Below are 23,043 nucleotides of genomic sequence, written 5' to 3'. Positions count from 1 at the left end.
GCGACGCGTGCGCAGAAATAAGAAAGGCCCTGGGACCGAGATTTGGTTCTACCATAACTAGTTCAAGGCATGTCTGGTTAAAATGGATAAGAATAAACAACGTCTAAACAGAACATAGACCGTTTGTTGATATTTTGCTCATATATGTAATAGTGGCTTGATGTATAAAGTATAAAAATATAACTAAAATATGTATAAAAATACCGATGCACGAGAACACTGCCATATAAGGAACGTTTATGAGGTCACTATTCGTTTCAGCTAACACGCTAGCTAACATCTTTTAAATAAAGGAGTCTTTCCTTTTGATATCTACATGACTAAAACATAAATAACTATAAAATCATATGATAGACATTAGATTAAAAAGTGAAATTTAGCCATATTAGTCCATCTGACATGACGGAAAAACATGGAAGTGCGCAATTCGAGATAGATAAAGACACGATGTCTTACAATAGCCATTGGTCCCTTGTATTCCGAAATGATTTTCAAAACACAAATAACGTGAGGCCGAAATGCACATTCCCAGTTTTTGGCTTTTAAAAATATTTTTTTCTTGATCATTCTCGCGCTATGTATGGGCTCTATGGGCTCGGGGACGAAAAGCTCAAATTTCAATGGCACTTTACAAAAAGTCGCATCAATTTAAAAAAAGTCGCACTTGATATTTTGTTGGCTATTACTCACTAAGTACTAAGAGAAGTTTTCCGCCTTATTAGATGTGAAATGGGCTTATTTGAAGCGTCATGTCATGTTTTTCCGTCATGTCAGTCCATCTTAATAAAAGTAAAAATAAGAAATCGTGCGCCAGGAATAAAACTGGAAAAAGGAAACCAACTAGATAAACTGTTAAAAAAAAGCGTAAAAGGAGAAGTCTATTAAAAAAAGATTTTCATCTTACGATGCTGCCTCTTCGAGATATGTTTATGGCTTTAGGGTGTAGAGTTTTTATATTTTACTACACCACTGTTATGCATTAGCCGTTCTGACTTGAACAGCAAGTATGATTTAACAAAGATTCATATCTACATTATTTACAATGGGACAACCGTTCATTAAAACCTCTCCAGCCAAAAGACGAGCAATGCAATACGGACAATCGCTCCCCCCACCCCTTCCCCCGACAGGGCCCGTAATAAGTTAAGTTAATTAACTGTCCTTTCTACTTGTGTAACGCACAATTAAACCGGTAGTGGCGCCATAGCGGTCTTAGGAACTTTTAGCATGACAGAGGGACGAGTGAACGAAGTATCACTTGTCATTGATGGAGAGCGCATGCGTGATCGCAGGCTCGTCCGTGAGGCAGCAGTATTATCCATCCCCTGGTAGCTTGTTCCTTTGATCAGGGCTTGTTTGACCCCTTCGTCCATACCCGCTAGACCCATCTCGTTGAATACCTGCGGGCGAAAATATGGTGTTTCAAGGGACAGATCAAATGTTGCTGTTAGAAAGCCGTTGGAAGTGTGGGGCCTGGTTTCCCTGTGACGTCAGACTACCTGTTGTGTCTGTCCAGCTTCCTGAGCAAAACGCCCCTCGCTCCCCTCCCGTAAGTCCCTCCCCCTCCCCCCTTCTACGGCTCCTAAGCACGCTCGCATACCTCCACAATAGCGCCGACAAGCAGCCCGAGGAAGTGTTTGTACAGCTCCCTGAACCCAACCCCCCTCCCTTAAGTCCCCCTCCCCCCCCCCCCCCTTCTAAGGCTCACTCGCATACCTCCACGATAGCGCCGTCCGGCAGCCTGAGGAAGTGTCTGTACAGCTCTCTAAGCCCATCAAGGTGGAGAGTGTGGATGGACACGTGGGTGGTGATCTCACGGTGTCCGGTCTTCTTGTGATTGGCGCCAGCCATCTCTGACTCGTCCACCTAGAGATTATAATGTGCTTAGCTTGTGTGTTCAAAAGCAAAGGTGTGTAGCTAGGAGTGTGCGCAGGGGGAGATATTCAAGTGTTAAAGCTATAGAGAAATTAGAAATCATCATCAAAATAATCGTCATTAATTTCACAATCATCATAAACGTCATCACCAGCTTTATCTTCACGGTCGTCGATTTCATCCTCATCATCAAAGTTATCATTGTCATCATCATAATAATCATCGTCATCGATTTCATCATTATTATTATCATCATAAAGATCATCATCATCAACTTCATCCATCATAATCATCGCCATCCATTTTATCATCATCATTATCATTATCATCATAAAGATCGTCATAATCAGCTTCATCATCATTTCTATTTCATAGGCAAATGGGGCGTTATCTTATGTTTGAGATGCTCCTGTACCTGTTCCTCCTCCCATATGTAGTCATACACCGCCGTCTTCCTCCGCTCCCCCTCCTCCCCCCTCCACTGCTCCGCCTTCTTGCAGATGAAGTTCAACTCCTCGTTGGACACCTCCAAGTCGTACGGAATCAGGAAGTTGTCCTCGTCGGCATGGAGACGGTGATAGACGTCCATCAAGCGCCCGTTGTTATGGAGACGTAGGAAGTACATGTAAAGGATTGTGGATGAGGTGAAGAGAGTGACGATGTATAAGAAGAGGGTGAGGACGATGCCGACGGCGCCATTTTTCTCGTAGCGGTCAAAATGCCAGTAGAGCTTGAACGCATCGCCTATGGGGACATCCCCTCCGATATTCAGGTACCTACAGGGAGAGAGGATCGATATGAAATCATGATTCTTGCGTTGCCTCCGGGGAGATCCCCTCCTATATTCAGGTACGCACAGTGTTACCCTCGAAACCAGAGGCTCCGAGAGTTTTCCGAGCGAAGCGAGATTTTTACGCCGCCAGCCCATTTGAACCCCCGCCCCCTAGTATGCTGGGAAAGCGGATATTCAGCCTCTGGAACCCAGGGCAGTACAGTGAGAGAGAATCGATAAAAAAATCATGATTCTCGCGTTGCCTACGAGATCCCCACCACCCCCCACCCGACATCTAGGTGACTACATAAAAGGAGGATCGATATGAAATAATAATTCTCGCGTTGCCTGGGGAGATCCCCTCCTATATTCAGCTACCTATAGTAAGACAGGTGGGTACCATATAGTTTCCGCTGCTCATAAGAGCATACCCGTCGACGTGCAGGGGATGATCTAGATTAAGAGGGGATCGACGAAAACTAATTTCTGGAACGCAATCGCAAGCGCAACACGATATCACGTTAAGCAATATAGCAACATTCACATACATGCTTATCCCGACTGTCATGTCATATGACCCCACAGTCACACAATCACAGGCACATCACGTCACGCAAGATTACCCTATTATGCCACATGGCCGCACTGTAACGCAATATGACCACATTGTAACGCAACGTGACAACCCTGTCACGCCACACGACCGCACTGTCACGCCACATGACCGCATTGTAACGCAACATGACCACACTGTAACGCAATATCACCGTACTGTCACGCCTCATGAAAGCACTGTCACGCGACGCACTGTAACGCAAAATGTTTACACTGTCACGCAATATGGCGCGGTGCGTACCTCAAGAGGGCTGCGTCCACTATGACGATCCAGAAAGGGTCTATCAAAGTGTTGATGCCAAACGCCATGATGAACCGGGAAAAGATGTTTGGGAAGATCCCGAACAGGCTCTGGATCGCCCATGCCGTGATAATCTAAAGCACAAAAGAAGAGAATGCATGTGATTATAATTAACAGGTTCCTCCAAAGTAAGATACCATAGCTCCTTATCCAAACGATTTATCCTATTCGTTATTTACCTCCAGCTAATCACTACTAGTATAATCCTAAACTCTCAATACCACACTGTAACCCCATCTTGATTATAAACCCACAAGAAACAGCCCCATCCAGTTATATAAGGGCCTGACGCCCCGGTAAGAATAACGCATATATCAAGGCCCTGGTCATCTCTCACCTATGGACACCCTGCTATTACTAAACCTCGCTTTTACGGGCACCTTACGACAATCAATTCTCATATTAGGGAAACCCCGCTATATCGGACAACGGCACCTCATTATCACGGATAGAATACAATCCCCGACGCGAGTAAGATAATAAGAAATGACAGAAAAGTATCCCACAGTTATTAAAGTCTCTTGCCATTACGGACACTAAATTTACAACTCGAGAATGTCCGTAAAAGGGGAAGTGACTGTGGTGTGAGGCTACAGCGAGCATAAATGTGTAACCTCGTCTCTGTGGTTTTATGTGTACTATATGAGAGTGGCAGGAAAGCTCGGTGATACGGTCGATACGGGTTTTAACTTAGAGGCAAGAGGACCAGATCTAACCCAGGTCAGGTCAACTTGGGATTTTCTGAGGTGTAAAACCCCGCCTTCTCTATTCGGGACTGTGAATCACTCGTCTTCTAGAACAAAGATGTCAAGCTGTGGGCCTCGTTTCTCACCACATTTCACTTGAGAGACGTGAATGAACCGCTGGCCCAGTGACAATGCTTGCACACTCATGATTGCATCATAAACTACGTGGAATAGTGCGTATACTATCCACACACTGATGAGTAAAGACAGTCAATGTGAAGCATTTGTTCGTAACTACGTGTAATAGTGCGTATACTATCCACACACTGATGAGTAAAGACAGTCAATGTGAAGCATTTGTTCGTAACTACGTGGAATAGTGCGTATACTATCCACACACTGATGAGTAAAGACAGTCAATGTGAAGCATTTGTTCGTAACTACGTGGAATAGTGCGTATACTATCCACACACTGATGAGTAAAGACAGTCAATGTGAAGCATTTGTTCGTAACTACGTGGAATAGTGCGTATACTATCCACACACTGATGAGTAAAGACAGTCAATGTGAAGCATTTGTTCGTAACTACGTGGAATAGTGCGTATACTATCCACACACTGATGAGTAAAGACAGTCAATGTGAAGCATTTGTTCGTAACTACGTGGAATAGTGCGTATACTATCCACACACTGATGAGTAAAGACAGTCAATGTGAAGCATTTGTTCGTAACTACGTGGAATAGTGCGTATACTTTCCACACACTGATGAGTAAAGACAGTCAATGTGAAGCATTTGTTCGTAACTACGTGGAATAGTGCGTATACTATCCACACACTGATGAGTAAAGACAGTCAATGTGAAGCATTTGTTCGTAACTACGTGGAATAGTGCGTATACTATCCACACACTGATGAGTAAAGACAGTCAATGTGAAGCATTTGTTCGTAATTACGTGAAATAGTGCGTATACTATCCACACACTGATGAGTAAAGACAGTCAATGTGAAGCATTTGTTCGTAACTACGTGGAATAGTGCGCATACTATCCACACACTGATGAGTAAAGACAGTCAATGTGAAGCATTTGTTCGTATCTCGCGATGGTATAATTTGCCCCAAACAAACACATTTAATTTCTATTGTAATACCTGTATACAGAAGATGATAATATTGGAGAAGGGTCCCATTATGACGAGCGCTATCTCCTCTTCTGTGTGCAGTAGAGTGTTCTGGTAGTTCAGGTTGACAGAGTAAGGCAAGAACTCAAACCTACAGACACATAAATAAGATCAAACCTACCGACACACAAGTAATATAAAAAAATGATCATCCAAAACAGCGCTTCGCTCCTTAACAAGATGGCTAAAACCCCGTGCAAACAGCTCTAGCATAACTGGCGACACGTTAAATGCGATAATACAAAAGAAGTAGGTTATCGGGGTTAAATTGTAAAGTACTTGCATGTAGAAAGAATTCACAGTTAAGGAAAGAGAGGTTCAATGAAAGTTTCAAGTTTTTTATTATTTATATTATATTATTTTCATTTATTGGTTTATTATTATTTTTTTTCTATTATCATTATTTTGTAGGGGGGGGGGGGGGGGGGGCGTACTCATGTGTGAAGGAAATCCAAGAGGATTCGAACTTGGCGGGCTCTTTTTGTAGAGAAACTACAATACACTCACTTGTTGATGGGTATCCTTAGCGCTGTGAGGTACAACCACTGACCGCCATAGTGTGCGTACAGCCGTATCCACCACGTGATAGCGATCATCAGCATCATGGCCCAGAACTCCCGAGACCGCCACTGTGACAGGCCCAGCTCGGCCATCATCTGACGTCCCACATACTGCATCTTCTCTCGGCCCCTGTGATGAATGTGCCCCTTGTTCGACCAAGGCTTCCTAGAATGTTACAAATTGAGGATTTTCATTTTCATTCAGTTTTTATCTTAATGTGGATGAAAACTTCAAATTGAGACTCGAGAAAGTGGATCTCGTATAAAGGGTGTCCAAAATACAGTAGCCGGGGGCTTTGCACTTTTTAGGGGATGATAAATTGTAGTAGCAAATCCAGAGAGAGAAAAGAAATGCAATAAAAAAGTCGTATTCTCAAGTTTTTTTTAGGTGGCAACCATCCGACTTCAAGCTAAAACCCAAGATGATTGGAGGATTGAAGAGTCTTGTTCACACAGTGATGCTAGACCTGATGCATTTTCAAATTAATTTCGACTGGTTCAGAACTTGGTAAGTTGACCATAAAGCTAAACCTAGATCATTTCTCTATTCATTTCAACAGAGTCATACCTCAGTAAGTAGACCACTTACTTGACAGAGAACGAGTGTTCGTCAAGCTCCTCAAGATGGGTCAGCTTCTTCTTTCTCCTCCGTTTTGTGAGCACTGGGGTCTTGGGAAGAAGGGTGAACATCTTCTTGGCGTAGATATCCACCGGGTTGTTATGGTGTTTCTGTTTACATTGAATGACATTTGCTTTACTTTTGAGGTGGTGTGTGTGAGGGTGAAGGGGGGTGGACGGGGGGTTTATACAGGGAGTGACAGCCCCCCCCCCTTCTCCCCATTCTTCGCGTGGCCATACTCTTTACTCGCTCTTTGTTTCCTCTTAGACCCCATGGAAACTTAAGCAAGGAGTACCGGGCTATCTATGGTGATTGAGCGCCTCGCATAGAGCGTTTTTGGTTTATTAATTTTGGAGATGCTCCATAATGTGCAACCTTACAAGGCGAGTTTTTGTAACATCCCTAAGAGACCTACTGATATAGTGCGATGATGATTTTGAGAAGGTGTGCCTATTCGATTTTTGGCGCTAAAACAAGAATTTACGGACCTTCTTAAATATCCCCGTTTTCTTTGAGTCCACAAACTGGGTGGACCTTATGCTGATTTTACAAACCTCCTAAAATATTTCCATTTTCTCTCAAGGAACAAACATTATAGAACATGTCGGGCTGATTTTACAAACCTCCTAAAATATACCCGTTTTCCCCGTTTTCTCTGAGTTCACAAACCTTATAGAACATGCCGGGCTGACCCTTGACTGGCTTAAAGCCATCATCCTTCTTCAACATCAACACCTCATCATCGGAGTAGTCGGTCCCAGACCCATCACTCGAGGCCTCGGCTTCCATCACCTTGCGTGACATGTGCACTGTCATAGGCCGTGACATGCGCCGATTGGAGGACACAGCTGACATGCGCCGTTGTGACTGGGATATAACAGATGAACGGCGGAGTTTGGCAACATCGAGATCGCCAGGGACAAATAAGGACTGTAAAGGTTTAAAAAGAAGATTAAGGCGGGATGATCTGCTTGCGCGCTTAAGTTCGTAAGGAGTGGGAAGGCCGTTGATGCATAATCAGCAAAACGCGATATAAACTTGTACGAAATTTATCAAATTGAAAGAAAGCCACATTCATTAAAAACCTTCTTGACTATAATAAACTTACATCGACGAAGATAACTATAATAGAGACAATCAACGAAATAGGACGTTTTCAGGAAATATTATTACAGAAATCTTGCAATTTGTGCAACTTTTTTTAATTCAAGGTTGTAGCTAAAAATCTTGTTAAAAGAGCTCAAAATGTTGTAATTTGGTAAAAACAAAGTTGCAAAAAGTTGCAAGCCTTCACGTTAAAAAAACATCTGGAAACCGGTCCACCATGCATGTTGACCTTTGCAAACGCATGGTGAACGTGAAATAAAGAAGAAATTTCCAATCCAAAAATGCCAAGCATGGAGTAAAACGTGTGAATTTGAAGTAAGTAATACATTCGTGGGGCATGCGCGTCAGGGAGACTGCTGGTTTTCATTTACCTGTTTGCGTTTCGCCATGGTGGCCATATCCGGAACCTCAACCTGGAAGTCTACCGTGGATCCCTTTGCTTTGTCCTCTCCGCCCTTCACATCCATGGAGCTCCCAAGGAAACTAGAACCGCTATTTCCATAAACGCATCATAATTAGTATCGCATGAGCGCTTTACACTCTTTTTTATAAGAACCTTTTTATAAGAATGTTCAGCCTTCCTCCGCAGGCGTCTCTAGTGGGAAAAGGCTTTGTTTCATTTCGGGCTTCCTGTTGCGTAATCAAGAAAGAGTGGGGGCCTGGATAAGTGAAAAGAGGGACTCGCCACAGGAACCCCAATTCATTAAAATACTAAATGAGCCTGAGATTTCACTGAATTTCAAGAACATGCCAATGCTCAGATGGCCTAGCCCGTCCAGCCCGTCTGCTTTATAACAAGCCTTCACTCACTCCATCATACTAATCCGCCTAGCCCGTCTGCTATATTACAAGCCACTCGCTCCATCATACTCATCCGCTAGCCCGTCTGCTATATAACAAGCCTTCGCTCACTTCATCATACTCATCCGCCTAGCCCGTCTGCTATATTACAAGCCACTCGCTCCATCATACTCATCCGCCTAGCCCGTCTGCTATATTACAAGCCACTCGCTCCATCATACTCATCCGCTAGCCCGTCTGCTATATAACAAGCCTTCACTCACCCCATCATACTAATCCGGCTAGCCCGTCTGCTGCTGTTAGGCGATGCAATGCTCTTCAGGTCAGCCCGTGACCCGTAGATGGGTTCCTCGCCGTCTATGAACTCCTCCCCTGTGTTGGTGCGAGCAGGATAACCAACCAAACCTGACGAGAACTGCAGCTCCACCTCATATTCCTTCTGGCCAGCCATGTACCTGAAAACATGGGAACAAACAGAGTCAACAGCTATGTACCTGAAAAAGAAGAGACGCGACCGCTATGAGATGGAAACATATGAAGTTAAAACATAGAGACGCAACAGCTATGAGATAAAAACAAAGAGAAGCGACCGCTATAAAATGTAAACATAGATACGCAACAGCTATGAGATGGAAACGTAGAGAAGCAACCACTATGAGATAAAAACAAAGAGAAGCGACGGCTATAAAATGTAAACATAGAGACGCAACAGCTATGAAGTGGAAACGTAGAGAAGCAACCACTATGAGATAAAAACAAAGAGAAGCGACCGCTATGAAATGTAAACATAGAGACGCAACAGCTATGAGATGGAAACGTAGAGGAGCAACCACTTTAGATAAAAACAAAGAGAAGCGACGGCTATAAAATGTAAACATAGAGACGCAACAGCTATGAAGTGGAAACGTAGAGAAGCAACCACTATGAGATAAAAACAAAGAGAAGCGACCGCTATGAAATGTAAACATAGAGACGCAACAGCTATGAGATGGAAACGTAGAGGAGCAACCACTATAGATAAAAACAAAGAGAAGCGACGGCTATAAAATGTAAACATAGAGACGCAACAGCTATGAAGTGGAAACGTAGAGAAGCAACCACTATGAGATAAAAACAAAGAGAAGCGACCGCTATGAAATGTAAACATAGAGACGCAACAGCTATGAAGTGGAAACGTAGAGAAGCAACCACTATGAGATAAAAACAAAGAGAAGCGACCGCTATGAAATGTAAACATAGAGACGCAACAGCTATGAAGTGGAAATGTAGAGAAGCAACCACTATGAGATAAAAACAAAGAGAAGCGACCGCTATGAAATGTAAACATAGAGACGCAACAGCTATGAAGTGGAAACGTAGAGAAGCAACCACTATGAGATAAAAACAAAGAGAAGCGACCGCTATGAAATGTAAACATAGAGACGCAACAGCTATGAAGTGGAAACGTAGAGAAGCAACCACTATGAGATAAAAACAAAGAAAAGCGACCGCTATGAAATGTAAACATAGAGACGCAACAGCTATGAGATTGAAACGTAGAGAAGCAACCACTATAGATAAAAACAAAGAGAAGCGACGGCTATAAAATGTAAACATAGAGACGCAACAGCTATGAAGTGGAAACGTAGAGAAGCAACCACTATGAGATAAAAACAAAGAGAAGCGACCGCTATCACATGTAAACATAGAGACGCAACAGCTATGAGATGGAAACGTAGAGGAGCAACCACTATTGCAGGGCTTCTGGAATTATGCGGAAAAAAACTCAAAATTACGTGGGATTTTTTGCTAAATTACGCGCTAAATTACACGGAAAATCAATCATTACGCGCTAAATAACGCGGGATTTTGCAATACATTTTTCTTTAAATATCAAAATTTTGTGCTGAATTACGCGCTAAATTACACGGAATATAAACTGTTACGCCCAAACTACATTTTGTACGAAAGGAAAGCACGAAAAAACTTGAAAAGGTTAATTTTTTGCGTGAAAATATCTTAGGCAAGTTTTCATTGGCTCCAAGCCACCAGCCAATTAAAAAAGGTATTTTATTATTAGTCCTAGGCTTTCGCGGTTTAGCAAAGAACGCCTAGTCATTTTATTTGTTTTTCGAATTTCAGTTCGAAATATCGCTACCCTGGAGACCAGAGGCTCCGAGAGTTTTTCAAGCGAACCGAGATTTTTCGAGCGAAACGAGAGATTTTTCGATCGAAGCGAAAAGCGGATGTTCAGCCTCTGGAACCCAGGGTAAAATATCGCACTCTTACGAAGAATATCTCCCCTTTTTTACGAGAAATAGAGGTAAGAACCCTAAAAAAACACATCAGCTGTGCAATTAAATGTTTTTTTCTTTCAAAATTTAGACAAATTGCGCGGGATTACGTGGAAATTTGTGGATTACGCGGAAAAAGCCAAATTACGCGCTTCCGCACAAGCGCGTAATTCCAGAAGCCCTGAATGAGATAAAAACAAAGAGAAGCGACCGCTATGAAATGTAAACATAGAGACGCAACAGCTATGAGATGGAGATATATGAAGTGGAAACATAAAGATGCAACAGCTATGAGATGGAAACATAGAGAAGCAACAGCTATTAGATGGAAACATAGAGAAGCAACCGCTATGAGATGGAAACATGAAATGGAAACATAGAGACATGACAGTTATAATAACACCTGAAAACATTGAGACAGCTATGAGCTTGACGCTAGTACGCCAGGTAGAAGTCCAGACTGCTAGTTACGGGTTCTCGCCTAAGCTCCAAAATTTGTCCAGGTTTTCTCCTATAACTGAATAGGCCCCCCTCCCTCCCTCCCTCGTCCCCCACTCCCCCTCCTCCCATAACTGAGTAGGCCCTCCTGGGATGAAGACATACCTTGGCAGTTTCACCACCTCAAAGTACATGTTGCAGAGCCAGTTTTCCAGGTCTTGTGCCAGTAACTCTTCAATGCGCTCGTGTTTGTCAATACTAGGATCCATGTCGCCACGCAAAAATGGTGCTTTGTACCTGAGGTGGGTAGAGACCAGATAAGCAAATGACTGTCAAACACAGCAAACATTATCTAACCACTTACTTTCCCTCCACTATGTTGAATTCTCCGTCACAGATTGGAAAGCAGCCCCATCCGACCACCCTATCTGTTGCCGTGATGCTACCACGGAGAACAAACAGTTCAAACACCAGGATCATCCCTGGACGCACATCAGGTTTTGCTGGACACACTGTAAATACACTTTGGTCGATCTGGAAATTAAAATAACCAGTAATTTAATCACCCTTATCTGACTGTTGCCTCGCACTTTCTAAATAAAAAAAGAATTGTCAATTCTTGATTAATGGTTGTTGAACAGCAAGAAACCTTTTGTTACACAAGCACCTGCTCCAATGGATATACAGTACACGAATTTGAAACTGAAGCAAACACGTTTATGAACGACGGACGGAGACCGGGAGTTAAACGTTTTTTTTTTCTGTAAGGTTTTAGGCCCGAACCAATGAAAAGACGACACATCTGCTCCACAACGCAGTTTACCCTGCTAGTGACACGATAGCATCGGACACAAAACACTTTTACTCCAGGTTACTGTCTGTCATTAATAAACGTATTTGTTTAAAAATGGCAATCAACCCTTTCTTTGTTATTGTTTAAAATTGAATATTGGTTGTGAATGAACAGTGGTTCATTTGTGAGAAAACTTCAAAATTACCATCCACCATTGAAGTCTGATTCTTATTAATGATATTTGATCGAAAATATCTTGAATAGATTCTTTTAGTGGAGTGATTGGAGTGATTCTTTTGATGGAGTGATTGGCTTTCTTCAAGTTCCCTGATAGAATGTAAATACACACACGAAAGTCATAACTGGGATTTTTATGAGGCGCTTGAAAGAATAAGAAAAAAAAAGTTAAACAGAACAACGCAAAATCCCCTAATCCCTAATTTAAGATCGATAAATAGAAAGGAGCAGATTCCCCATGAAATTGATTATATACTGCATGAGTAAACAGTGCATCCTGTACCGAAACTTTCAAGCACTATTTTCAATCCATTACGCTCATCGAGAGCCATTCATTTAACCACAATATTTAATTTAAGATTAAGGGTCGTGATATAGACCTGTATGGTTGGAAATAACAAGAAAATTACTCTTCGAGCAAGCGTTTATCAAAATACAGTCTTTCTCTCCAGTGGAGATAAGTTTTTGTTTAGGTATACCTTGATTTCAATGTTGAAGAAGTCGCCGTCATGGTGTAGGGGAAGGGTGGCCCCGCCCCACTGCTGTCCCTTCAGGCTGGACCACTTAAGAACATGGCCACCAAGGCGGTCATAGAGAGAAACCATCAGCACATATCGACCAGCTGCAAAGACGATCACAGTTATGGCACGACTAGGAAACAACTATAAAGACAAGCTGTAGAATAACTAGGTGGTAAAACTAGAAAACAACTATAAAGACAAGCTGTAGAATAACTAGGTGGTACAACTAGAAAAACTACAGACAAGCTGTAGAATAACTAGGTGGTATGACTAGAAAAACTACATGCTGTAAAATAACTGAGTGGTCTGTGTAGGTGTTGATTATTTCCCTAATCACAGTTTTCAGTTGCCGAACGCACACTCAGCCTTATTTGTTTCATTCATTCTTTTCTCCCGGGAAATAAACAGGCAAACACAGAAAGAACAGAAGCCCAACATCGCAAAGTGAACAGTTAGTAACAAACAGGGAAAAAGCACTAGTAGATTATCCCCCGCACCCTCATAGTCTTTCCTTCGTGACTTTACCTGGCAGCTTGTCCTTGACACCCCTAAGGCACTTCAGCTTAATCTGGATGGGTTGGGGTGTTCTGTTCCAATCAACTTTCCAGCGACGCCCTTTGCTGCCTCCATATTGCCCGTCGGCAAGCATTAGGTCACCATACATCGTCTAAAAATAGTTTCACATGGTTTGTAAAAACAAGAGAGACCAATAACAGCCAACCCAATAACAACAATATCAAAACAAACTTTCAAGAAAAAACTTTTTGAACTGTAACTATCGTTACATGTGAGATTGTGTATCTAAATCGGGAAATAAAATTTGAGGGTCTTCATACTGAATCGACCTTTGTTATCTACCGTTTTTCAAAGTGGTAAATTGTATACAAAATCGAAGCAATCTCGAGTGAATAAACGCAAACGTTCGCCTAATGCGGAAGAGTTGACAGCTTGCGGTTCCCTTGGTATCCGGTTGATTGGCATCCACAAAAACAGTTGCATCTAGGAAACTAAAGCAATCGTACATGTGACTGAAAATGGGTGTAAATAAAGCCTAACTTCACTTAGAAACTAACGCATTACTACTGAGAAATATCAACCTATTTTCATTCAGAGACGCCTGAGCCAAAAAAATAAATGGCACTTCATTTAAACTCACAATGATTTTTATCAGGGCCGAAAAAAAGGGTTGAAAAAGCATTACTGTACATGGATTGAAAATGCATTACAATTACTGTACTTCAATTTGGACAGTGATAGAATACAGTAGATCATAAAGAAATATGTATGAATCAATAATAAACGCTTAGAGTTTAGAACTTTCTCTACTGCTGCTGAAACTTTTATTAAACAAAATCCTACCATAAAAGCGCATCAAAAAATAAGTTTTTTTTAGATATACTATTTTTACTTTCACATCTTTTAGTCAAGGAAACCTGTAAAATAGACCAACCTTGACTTCTCCTTTGCGAGCTTTCAGTGCTTTCAACAGCTGCCCCTCAGCACGTCTGAATGCTCGGTGAATTCTGTTCTGAATAAGTCGATCCTGCTGCATAATATGCTCCTAAAGCAAACAATGGCATATTTAACACAAGACACAAAAATGCAATACAAATAGTAGAGTAGTTAAATGTTATGTGTTATATCTAGAGACTGGGTTACCTATTTCATGGGTATCAATTTTACAATTTGGTTTTAAGTGTTACAATTTTAAGTTACACTGTACTGTACCTTGAATTCAATTGGCAAGTTCTACAGCATTTTTATTGTTTAATATTCAGTGCTATTATGGCAAGTCTGCAGCTAATAAATACTTATGAATAAAAAAAAATTCGAAACAGCTGAAATGCATTACTGTCATTGACATTTTCAATTTCGCCAGTTAAAAAAATACTGCTGATGTTTGGGGTTTGATGTCTTAGATGACATATTCTGGGCTATCAGATCAAATTTCTGTCTTCAGTAATTATATGTCCTACAGAATAATACTTGGAAGTCAGATAAATGTGTTTTTGTATTGACAAGAGATAATCAAATTTTACTATCAGCATTTGCAAAAAAATAACAACCATCCAAAACAGGTTCTGTAGGTGACTTTTTTCTCATTTAATGTAAAAAAATATACTCTTTTAAAATTTGTATTTTCAAGAACAAATTTTGAGCACTTTCTTTCCAAAACAACAATTATTGGGAAAGTACATTGTTGTTGCTAGAAATTTAATCACAAGTTCCTGTACTTTGTTTCAAAATGTTTTTAGTAAAACCATAAGCATTGTACAAATTGTACAATAGGTAAAAGTCAAAGATTTATTTTACAGATAAAAAAAATGGATACAGTAACTAATGTAGCTTCCTCCCTCATAAGAAGGTTTGAGAAAGACAACAACAAATACTTCAACAATCATAGATGATTAGTTGGACTTCTGAATTTGAACCAGTTAATAACTGTACTTGCACAGAAAAACTTCCTCATCTTAAACAAACATGAAAATCTGTGTTGTCAGACAAAATTTTATTTGGGTTTTTGTGGACACAGAAGCAGGTGCTTTTTAATTTTGTTCATGTTTTTAATTCATTAATTGTACTTAAATTTCTCAAACATTCTGTAAATATCTCTCCTATATACAATGAACAATGTACATATGCAACTATCAATGGCAACACATTATTTATACATCAAGCGGTTAATACTAAACTTTTGGCTAAAGAAGGCAGTCATTGTTAAAGAGTATTGGGGATGTGGAATAGTTATGTGTTTTTGTTCTTTTGCGTTCACCTCTCTACTCTGCAGTTGCTTGCGACGCTCTTTCAGCTTATGCATGACAGTTTTCTTGGCTTCCTCCATGCGCTCCATGATCTCCTCAAGACGTTGTCTCTGTACCTTAGCCTGTTGTTGCTGGAAGGCGATGTGCTCATCGCGCAAGTGACGTTCCTCATCCTTAGAAAGGTTGGAAATTAGGACATAAACAGACAAAGTTTACACTATTGTCCTATTGCCTATTGTCATGGAAACACTACTATTGGTTGGGAATAAGGACAAAAAACGGACGAAATTTATGCTCCTACAGGGTCCTAGGAAACAAAAGGGTTGAAAATAAGGTCATGAACAGACTTATTATAGAAGGGCCAAATACAATCGTACAAATACATACACATTATAAAATATTATCAAATAAAAAACAAATGGTGGGATTTTTGTAAAGCAAAATTAGTTAAAGATGCAATTGTCAGCCCTGTACAGACAAACAGATGGACGAATGAACAGACAGATAAACACCTGGATGGACACACACAGACACCCACCTGAATCTCTTCAAGCGATATCTGCCCAATCATCACAATTTCCTCTTGCATTTTCTTCTCAAACTCCTCTATGTACTCCAAGATTGGTTCTTCTGCAAGACCCTGCTTCAATTCCTGGATCCTCCTGGTCTGTGGTTCTTTCTCCTCTGGTTTAATAACAGGAGGTGGTGGGGAAGTAGTTTCTAGTTCTGTTTCACCACCATCAAGCTTTCCCATGACTTCATCAATGTCTGAGAGATCAGGGTTTTCTGGTGCATCTGGGAATAGACATAGGACAAATAAGGAATCTGATTTTGAGGAGAGTGATGCTAAAATAATTTAATTAATATTATAATAAAGATACAAACCATTTTTCAAAATTATCCATGAGCTAAAATAACAGTTATAAACCAGAAGTTTTGGTAATATGGAAGATATGCTTTAATAGCAATGGAAATCAAAAAGAAATACAAAAAATGAAATTTGCTAAACTCAAACAGTTTTAAAATCTTGTGTTTTCATCATTTTACAAATAAGGCCGAAAAAATGGACAAAAAGCTAGACATTTTGATGTATGGCAAAACTAGCCTTTATTTCTTTAAAGTGTTTTTTTGTTGTTGTTGTTAAATTATGCACTATTATGCATTTTTTTCAGAATTTTGTGATTTATGTGCTGAGAGGGAATTTATGCATTTTACTAGCCTGGTTCCTGCATCTCGTGACAGCCCTCTGTTGTTAAATATTCTCTGCGATAGGCTATCCCCGATGCCTGGCAAAACACTAAAGGACTTATCTTTCCAAAAAGCCAAAGCTGTGACTTTAACCCTTCGAATTTGAATATATTATTATTTAGCAAATATTATATGTAAGCTATTATTAGATCGCTTGTTATATACACGATATCTAGCGGTGGGGTTAAACAACAAATACTTCACGAATAAGACCTGTGTGTTCCGGACTCGCAAAATATACAGTACTCTGTCACTTGGAGAATCTACCAAAACCAGGCTCAGATGAAGTAAAAAATCTCAGTAGCAGTGAGTATGTACTATACTCAATTGATTTTATGCTTAAATGCTCATAAAACAGTTTCCCTTATAAGCCATAGACATCTCAACCCAGCTCCATACAAGCCCAAAGACATGCCAATATCCTGATTTTGAGTGTTTTGCTTCAGGTCTGGCGGCATATCAAAAGTGACGTCATTAACCGACAAGCCGCTCAGCCAATAGAATCCAGAAAACGAGGCTAGCATTTTCCCATTAGTGCATAATTCCAGAGGCCTGTCTATAAATTTATATCTTGCATTACAATATAGACAGGGCTTCTGGAATTACGCGGAAAAAAACTCAAAATTACAAAGGATTCTTTGCTAAATTACGCGCTAAATTACGTGGAAAATTAATCATTACATGCTAAATTACGCGGGATTTGGCAATACATTTTTCTTTAAAAATCAAAATCTTGCAGGATTCTTTACTGAATTATGCGCTAAATTACACAGAATATCAACCGTTACACCCAAACTTCATTTTGTACCGAAGGAAAGCACGAAATACTTGAAAAGGTGTATTTTTTGCGCGAAAATTTCTTTGGCGAGTTTTCATTGGCTCCTAGCCACCAGCCAATTAAAAAAATTATTTTATTATTAGTCCTAGGCCTTCACGGTTCAGCAAAGAACGAAACCGTAAAAGAAGACATCAGCTGTGCACTTAAATGTTTTGTCTTTTAAAATTTAGCCAAATTACATGGGATTACACGGCAATTTGTGGATTACGCGGAGAAAGCCAAACTACGCGCTTCCGCACAAGCGCGTAAGACCAGGTTTCTGGTCCCACCACCAACCATACATTCGAAATAATCTTGATTCAACAATATTTTTGATCTGTAACAAAACCATCTTTTGGTTCCTTGCCATATCATATTATCAAGGTGTCTTGATAATATAATTATAATTTGTCCAGACTCACCGTAATCCTCTTCCTCATCAGATTTTGGCCAGTCATCATCCTCCTCAATGGGGGTCTTTCCCTGAGGTGGATCAAGAGATCTGTACATGGCCCATGGCAGCTCATCGTCTACTTCATACTCTACAAAAGCTTCAGGTTTTGCAACATCTTCATCCTTGGTAACATTAGATTCCTCCACTTTACCATCAGCTGCATCCTCACCCTCCTGGGGCAACTCAACGGCAACCTCAGCTGGTAAGTCATCCTGCTTATCTTGCGCCACAACATCACCCTCAACTTTATCTTCCGAGGCACCCTCAACGTCAACAACAGCCATTTCTTTTTCAGTGGCTTTGACTTCTTCTTTTTGCTCTTCGACCTCATCTTGAACCTTTTCAACACCCTCAACTTTATCTTCTTCAACACCCTCTACATCAACAACAGCAGTTTCTTCTTCAGAGGCTTTGACTTCTTTCTGCTCTTCGACCTCATCTTGAACCTTTGCAACACCCTCAACTTTATCCTCTTCAACACCCTCTACATCAACAACAGCAGTTTCTTCTTCAGAGGCTTTGGCATCTTTCTGCACCTCAACTTCCTCCAGTTCTCCACCTTTTTCTTCCTCTACAGGTAAGGGCACAGAAACCTGATCTTTGGCATCAGTGGTGGGGACTTTAATTGATGTGAGTCGGTCACGAGAGATCTTACGCTCTAGACCAACATCTACTTTAGTCTCTTTAGTGTCCGTTTCATCAGCACGTTGTTCGGCAGGTTGATCTGCTGCCTTGGCATCCTCAACAGCAGCCAAACCCTAAGAGAGTAACACAAAATACAGAATAAAAATTTTGCTAAGCTTCTTGGCAACTTCAAGTGAAGACATGACACAATTATTCCAATGAACTATAATAAACAGGTCTCAGGGTTGAATAAAAAATATTTGCTCAAACAAATGCTCAATCAAATGTTTAGAGCTCAAACTCTTCTTGGCAACTTCAAGTGAAGACATGGCACAATTATTTCAATGAACTATAATAAACAGGTCTCAGGGTTGAATAAAAAATATTTGCTCAAACAAATGCTCAATCGAGCGAGTCTTTGCTTTTGCTCATGAATGAGTGTTTCCAGGGGCGTAGCCAGGGGGTGGCCCCGGATCCCCCCCTTTATATAGCAGCCAAAAAATGCAGTAAATGTATGAGACATCATCTAAAATATAGGGGAAAATGCCTTGAAATGGCCTTTTGGGCCCCCTCCTGTTAAAAATCCTGGCTACTGCTGCTGGTTTCACTCATGCTTAAAGTTACCAGTCTCTTAAAAAAACTCTTCCTCAAAGCCAATTTGGTAAACATTTACCATGTCAAAAATAAAATGGTCACTTTAGAGTTAGCATTTCAAGGGTTTATTATGTGACAGGGCTCTTTATTCTCCATGGAAACCTGTTGATTGACATTCACCAAAAATAATTTTGAAAGTGAAGTTTTAGTCTTGACCTGCCTTTGTGACTGTGAATGGGAATAATGAAAGAAATCTTGTTGCTTAAAGGAATAAAAAAATATTGAATTTAAAGGAAACCATTTCAAATACTCTCTCTAGCGACACCATGTTACTGACGGGAAAATTTTCTGGAAAATGATTCTAATTGGTCAGTTATTGGAAACGAATACAATTTGGCATACAGCAGGCATGGTGGGGATAGGCCTTAAAAATAAAGGTATAAATGTCCCCAGGGGCGGACCAAGAACCTCAAAATGGGGGGTGGATAATGGCCGGATAGACGGCTTATAACTGACCCAGTGGTTCTTGGTAGGTCACATAGATCTAACAATACTTCATGCTAAATTCAAGGATTTGTTGCATCAGCAAAGTCAAGCAGGCGAAGGTACATGGACAGTACCCCCAATCAGGCGAAGGTACATGGACAGTACCCCCAAACCCTCAGACATTTATTTTCTTCAAACAAAGGGACTTTTCATTTTTTTTTTTTTTTTTTTACTCAAAAAGGGGGGTGGATATCCACCCCCTGTATCCGCCCCAGGTCTCTAGGACTAAATAATTTCAGGTGATGAATTTTTAAGGTACTTTAAAATCAAATAAATGGAGTTATTATACGATTGAGGGATAAGTGTAAAGGGGGGGTGGTTGGCAGATGTGTTTAGGGGGATGGGGCCTGTGAATGGGGGGGGGGACCATTAACACTTTCTTCCACTTGACAATACAACAACAAATCTGCAATAGTTTACCTCTTCTTCTAGGAGAGTTTCTGGTCCATCTTTATCCCCTTCCTCTATGCTTCCAGCTCTCAATTCAGTCAATGTAGGCCTTCTCCTAGCTTCCTTCCCATCTGCTTCCTCTGGTTCTTCCGGTAAACTGTCTCCCGTTTGCACATTCTCCTTTACGGAATCTTTCTTACTTTTGCGGCGAACCTTTCGCTTGCTCCCTATTTTCTCCTTGGTTCCCTCTCTAGACATGTTTTCCTCAGGTTTCTCTCCGATTTCGGCATCCAGGACCTCAATAACATTCTCTGGATTAACAGAATCACTAGTTTCAGGATCTTTAACGATGTTTTGTTCTTCTTCGTGTCCGAGTCCAATAGTCTTCTCTTCCGAGCCATGATTAGAAGCGCCGGTAGAAGCCCCTTCGCCGTCTAAACTCGCTAATTTCTTCACCTTTCCTTTACCCTTCTTAGGAATGTCAGACTCTTTTTCTGCATCTTCGACGTTATATGATTTCTTCTTCCCTTTTTTCACCATGTTATGCCTTTTGATTTCTTATTCTTGGATGTAACTTCGGGTTCTTTTTCGCACCCTCGCGATCTGATGTTTTCAGTGTCTCAGGTTTGTTGTCTGTCTTATAATCTATAGCATAGCTTTCTTCTGTCGAACCTTAGTACAGCAAGGGCAATAAATGAGCTCAACGGAAGCGCTTTTTGCCGTAGAAATTCAATTATTAACATGCAGCTTGCAAAGTTTGCACAACTTCGATTTGATTCCAAGTCAAATACCACCGATTTCTTGTCTTGGCTGCGATCTACGGTTACATTCAATGGAGTCTAGGGCCCTCACTTAGTGAATGCTCACACAGGAGTAGAATCCAAGCATTTTAAAGTCAATTTGTCCGGATCTTGCTGGTTAGAAATACATCAAAAAGTCGCATTTTTTTTTTAGGTGTCGGGGGTCGTGACGTCATACGAGGTCACATGGCCGGGATACCTGTGTAGCTAGCCAAACAAATCTTGGGTTGCCTAGCACCTTTGACATAAACATGGCAAAATAAAGAGCTAAAATAATAAAAGTGCTGTTATAAAAGCCTCAAGCTCCCTTATCCGCAAAGTAATTATATTAATGAATTGTGCAACTTGAATTTTATGAAAATAGTTTTTATTACTTTCGCAGTTTTCACTTTATTCAAATAACCCAGTAAATTGTCAGCCTATGTAAGTTCAAAGTATTTTATATTTGTTGAGAAAGTGCAGGCAAATCTGAATTGAGCTTTTTTGTAGGCATTGAATGTTTTCCGTTGTCTATGTCCACTATAAAATCGTAATTTTAGCGGCACCAATTTTCTTCATGCTGCTAATATCGGCAGTTGAAAGGAGCAAAATATGGCACAGTTCAAATTGTAAGGTTGTGTTCCTTGTGTAATATAAAACAAAATAGGCTTTATTATTTTTTGGTAGATAATCCGTTCTTGAGATTTTGCAAAATGTAAGACTCTTGATTTGTCTGAAATTGCCCAATTTGGGCGAAATTGCTGCTTTTTTCAAAGTCTATGGCAACTTTGCTCAATCATATCTCAAGATCATCTACCAAAAAATACTAAAGCTTATTTTGTTTTATTTTATGAAAGGAACCTCTAGGCAAAATATAATCAAAATGTAAGCTAACACAACCTTACAATTTAAATTTTGCCATTTTTTGCCCTGTCTCGGCAGGTCAAACTACTGAGCTCAAACTATTGTATATTTGTTGAGAAATGGCAAGAGAATCTGATTAAATTCTTGTTGTTGAAATTGAAGTTTTTTTGTGCTTTTATAAACTATAAAATCGTCACTTTAGTAACATTTGAATTTTCATAGCCGTAGCATAGGTAGTAGGACTCGGATTATTGGGGGGGGGGGGGGGGGTAGGGCACGATACAGAAAGTTAACAAAACAATGAAAGTTAACAAAACAATGAAAGTTAACAAAACAATGAAAGTTAACAAAACAATGAAAGTTAACAAAACAATGAAAGTTAACAAAACAATGAAAGTTAACAAAACAATGAAAGTTAACAAAACAATGAAAGTTAACAAAACAATGAAAGTTAACAAAACAATGAAAGTTAACAAAACAATGGGGGCCACAGCAACGCCCCTACTGGTCGTTTCCATATAATTTTTGAAAAGGTTGGGGGGGGGAGTGCAACCAGTTCCCCACCCCCTGCTACGGCCCTAATTTTATCTCCTACAATAACACAGTCGAGAAAGGTGTTTATTGTGTATTACAAGCGAGAAAAAACATTCAATTCCACGCGCTTGCCGAAATCTGTGCGACTAAGAAAAGTTATCAGAATTTTACCCTAACAAACTCTGTTCCTACCGCCCTTGCTCCCAGTCAAGTTTTTTTCTCCGGCCCTCAACCTAGGACTCCCCGGTTTTTCTCAAACCCTAACTTGTCTGTTCACGTGTTCTGTATCACGTGTTCTGTATAACTTTAGTCCAAAGTGATGTCTAATGTCTAATGCTTGTTATTGTTGAATAAAACACGCACCCCTACTGCATTTGCCTTACTGTATTATTTGCCTTTGTTTCGTTCCTATACCGAGCCTGGGTACCAGAGGCTCCGAGCTTCGCGGCAACAATGATTTCGTTATCGCCACGAAGCCCGAAGCCTGGTAACCAGGGTAAGCTCACTGCGCTTACGACGACGCGCTGGGTAAGCCTCCGCCGCCTGGTAAATGATGAGCTCGATCACCAGCGCCGCCTCCCCACTCCCCCCCCCCCCCCCCAACACACACACACGCCGCCGCTGGTGGTCGAGGCTACTAATTCACCAGTCA

The 23,043-nt window shown here is 40.7% G+C and overlaps 1 protein-coding gene across 1 annotated transcript; it reads right to left on the bottom strand.

The window, feature by feature from the left end:
* Nucleotides 1-762: 762 nt before the first annotated feature.
* On the bottom strand, nt 763-21,172 carry LOC5501214. The gene is made up of 19 exons (XM_048734108.1): nt 20,245-21,172; nt 18,029-18,818; nt 16,080-16,336; nt 15,553-15,714; nt 14,230-14,340; nt 13,305-13,446; nt 12,738-12,880; nt 11,593-11,762; nt 11,394-11,525; nt 8,781-8,972; nt 8,088-8,208; nt 7,279-7,539; nt 6,580-6,719; nt 5,938-6,156; nt 5,401-5,521; nt 3,504-3,637; nt 2,291-2,651; nt 1,717-1,866; nt 763-1,400 (listed from the first exon to the last, which is right to left on the bottom strand). The coding sequence occupies exons 1-19, from the start codon at nt 20,752-20,754 to the stop codon at nt 1,185-1,187; spliced, it is 4,332 nt and encodes a 1,443-aa protein (XP_048590065.1). The 5' UTR covers nt 20,755-21,172; the 3' UTR covers nt 763-1,184.
* Nucleotides 21,173-23,043: the final 1,871 nt, after the last annotated feature.

This window comes from Nematostella vectensis, chromosome 11 (genome assembly GCF_932526225.1).
Source record: "Nematostella vectensis chromosome 11, jaNemVect1.1, whole genome shotgun sequence".
Taxonomy (NCBI): Eukaryota; Metazoa; Cnidaria; class Anthozoa; order Actiniaria; family Edwardsiidae; genus Nematostella; species Nematostella vectensis.
This window is presented reverse-complemented; position numbering and strand designations above follow the sequence as displayed.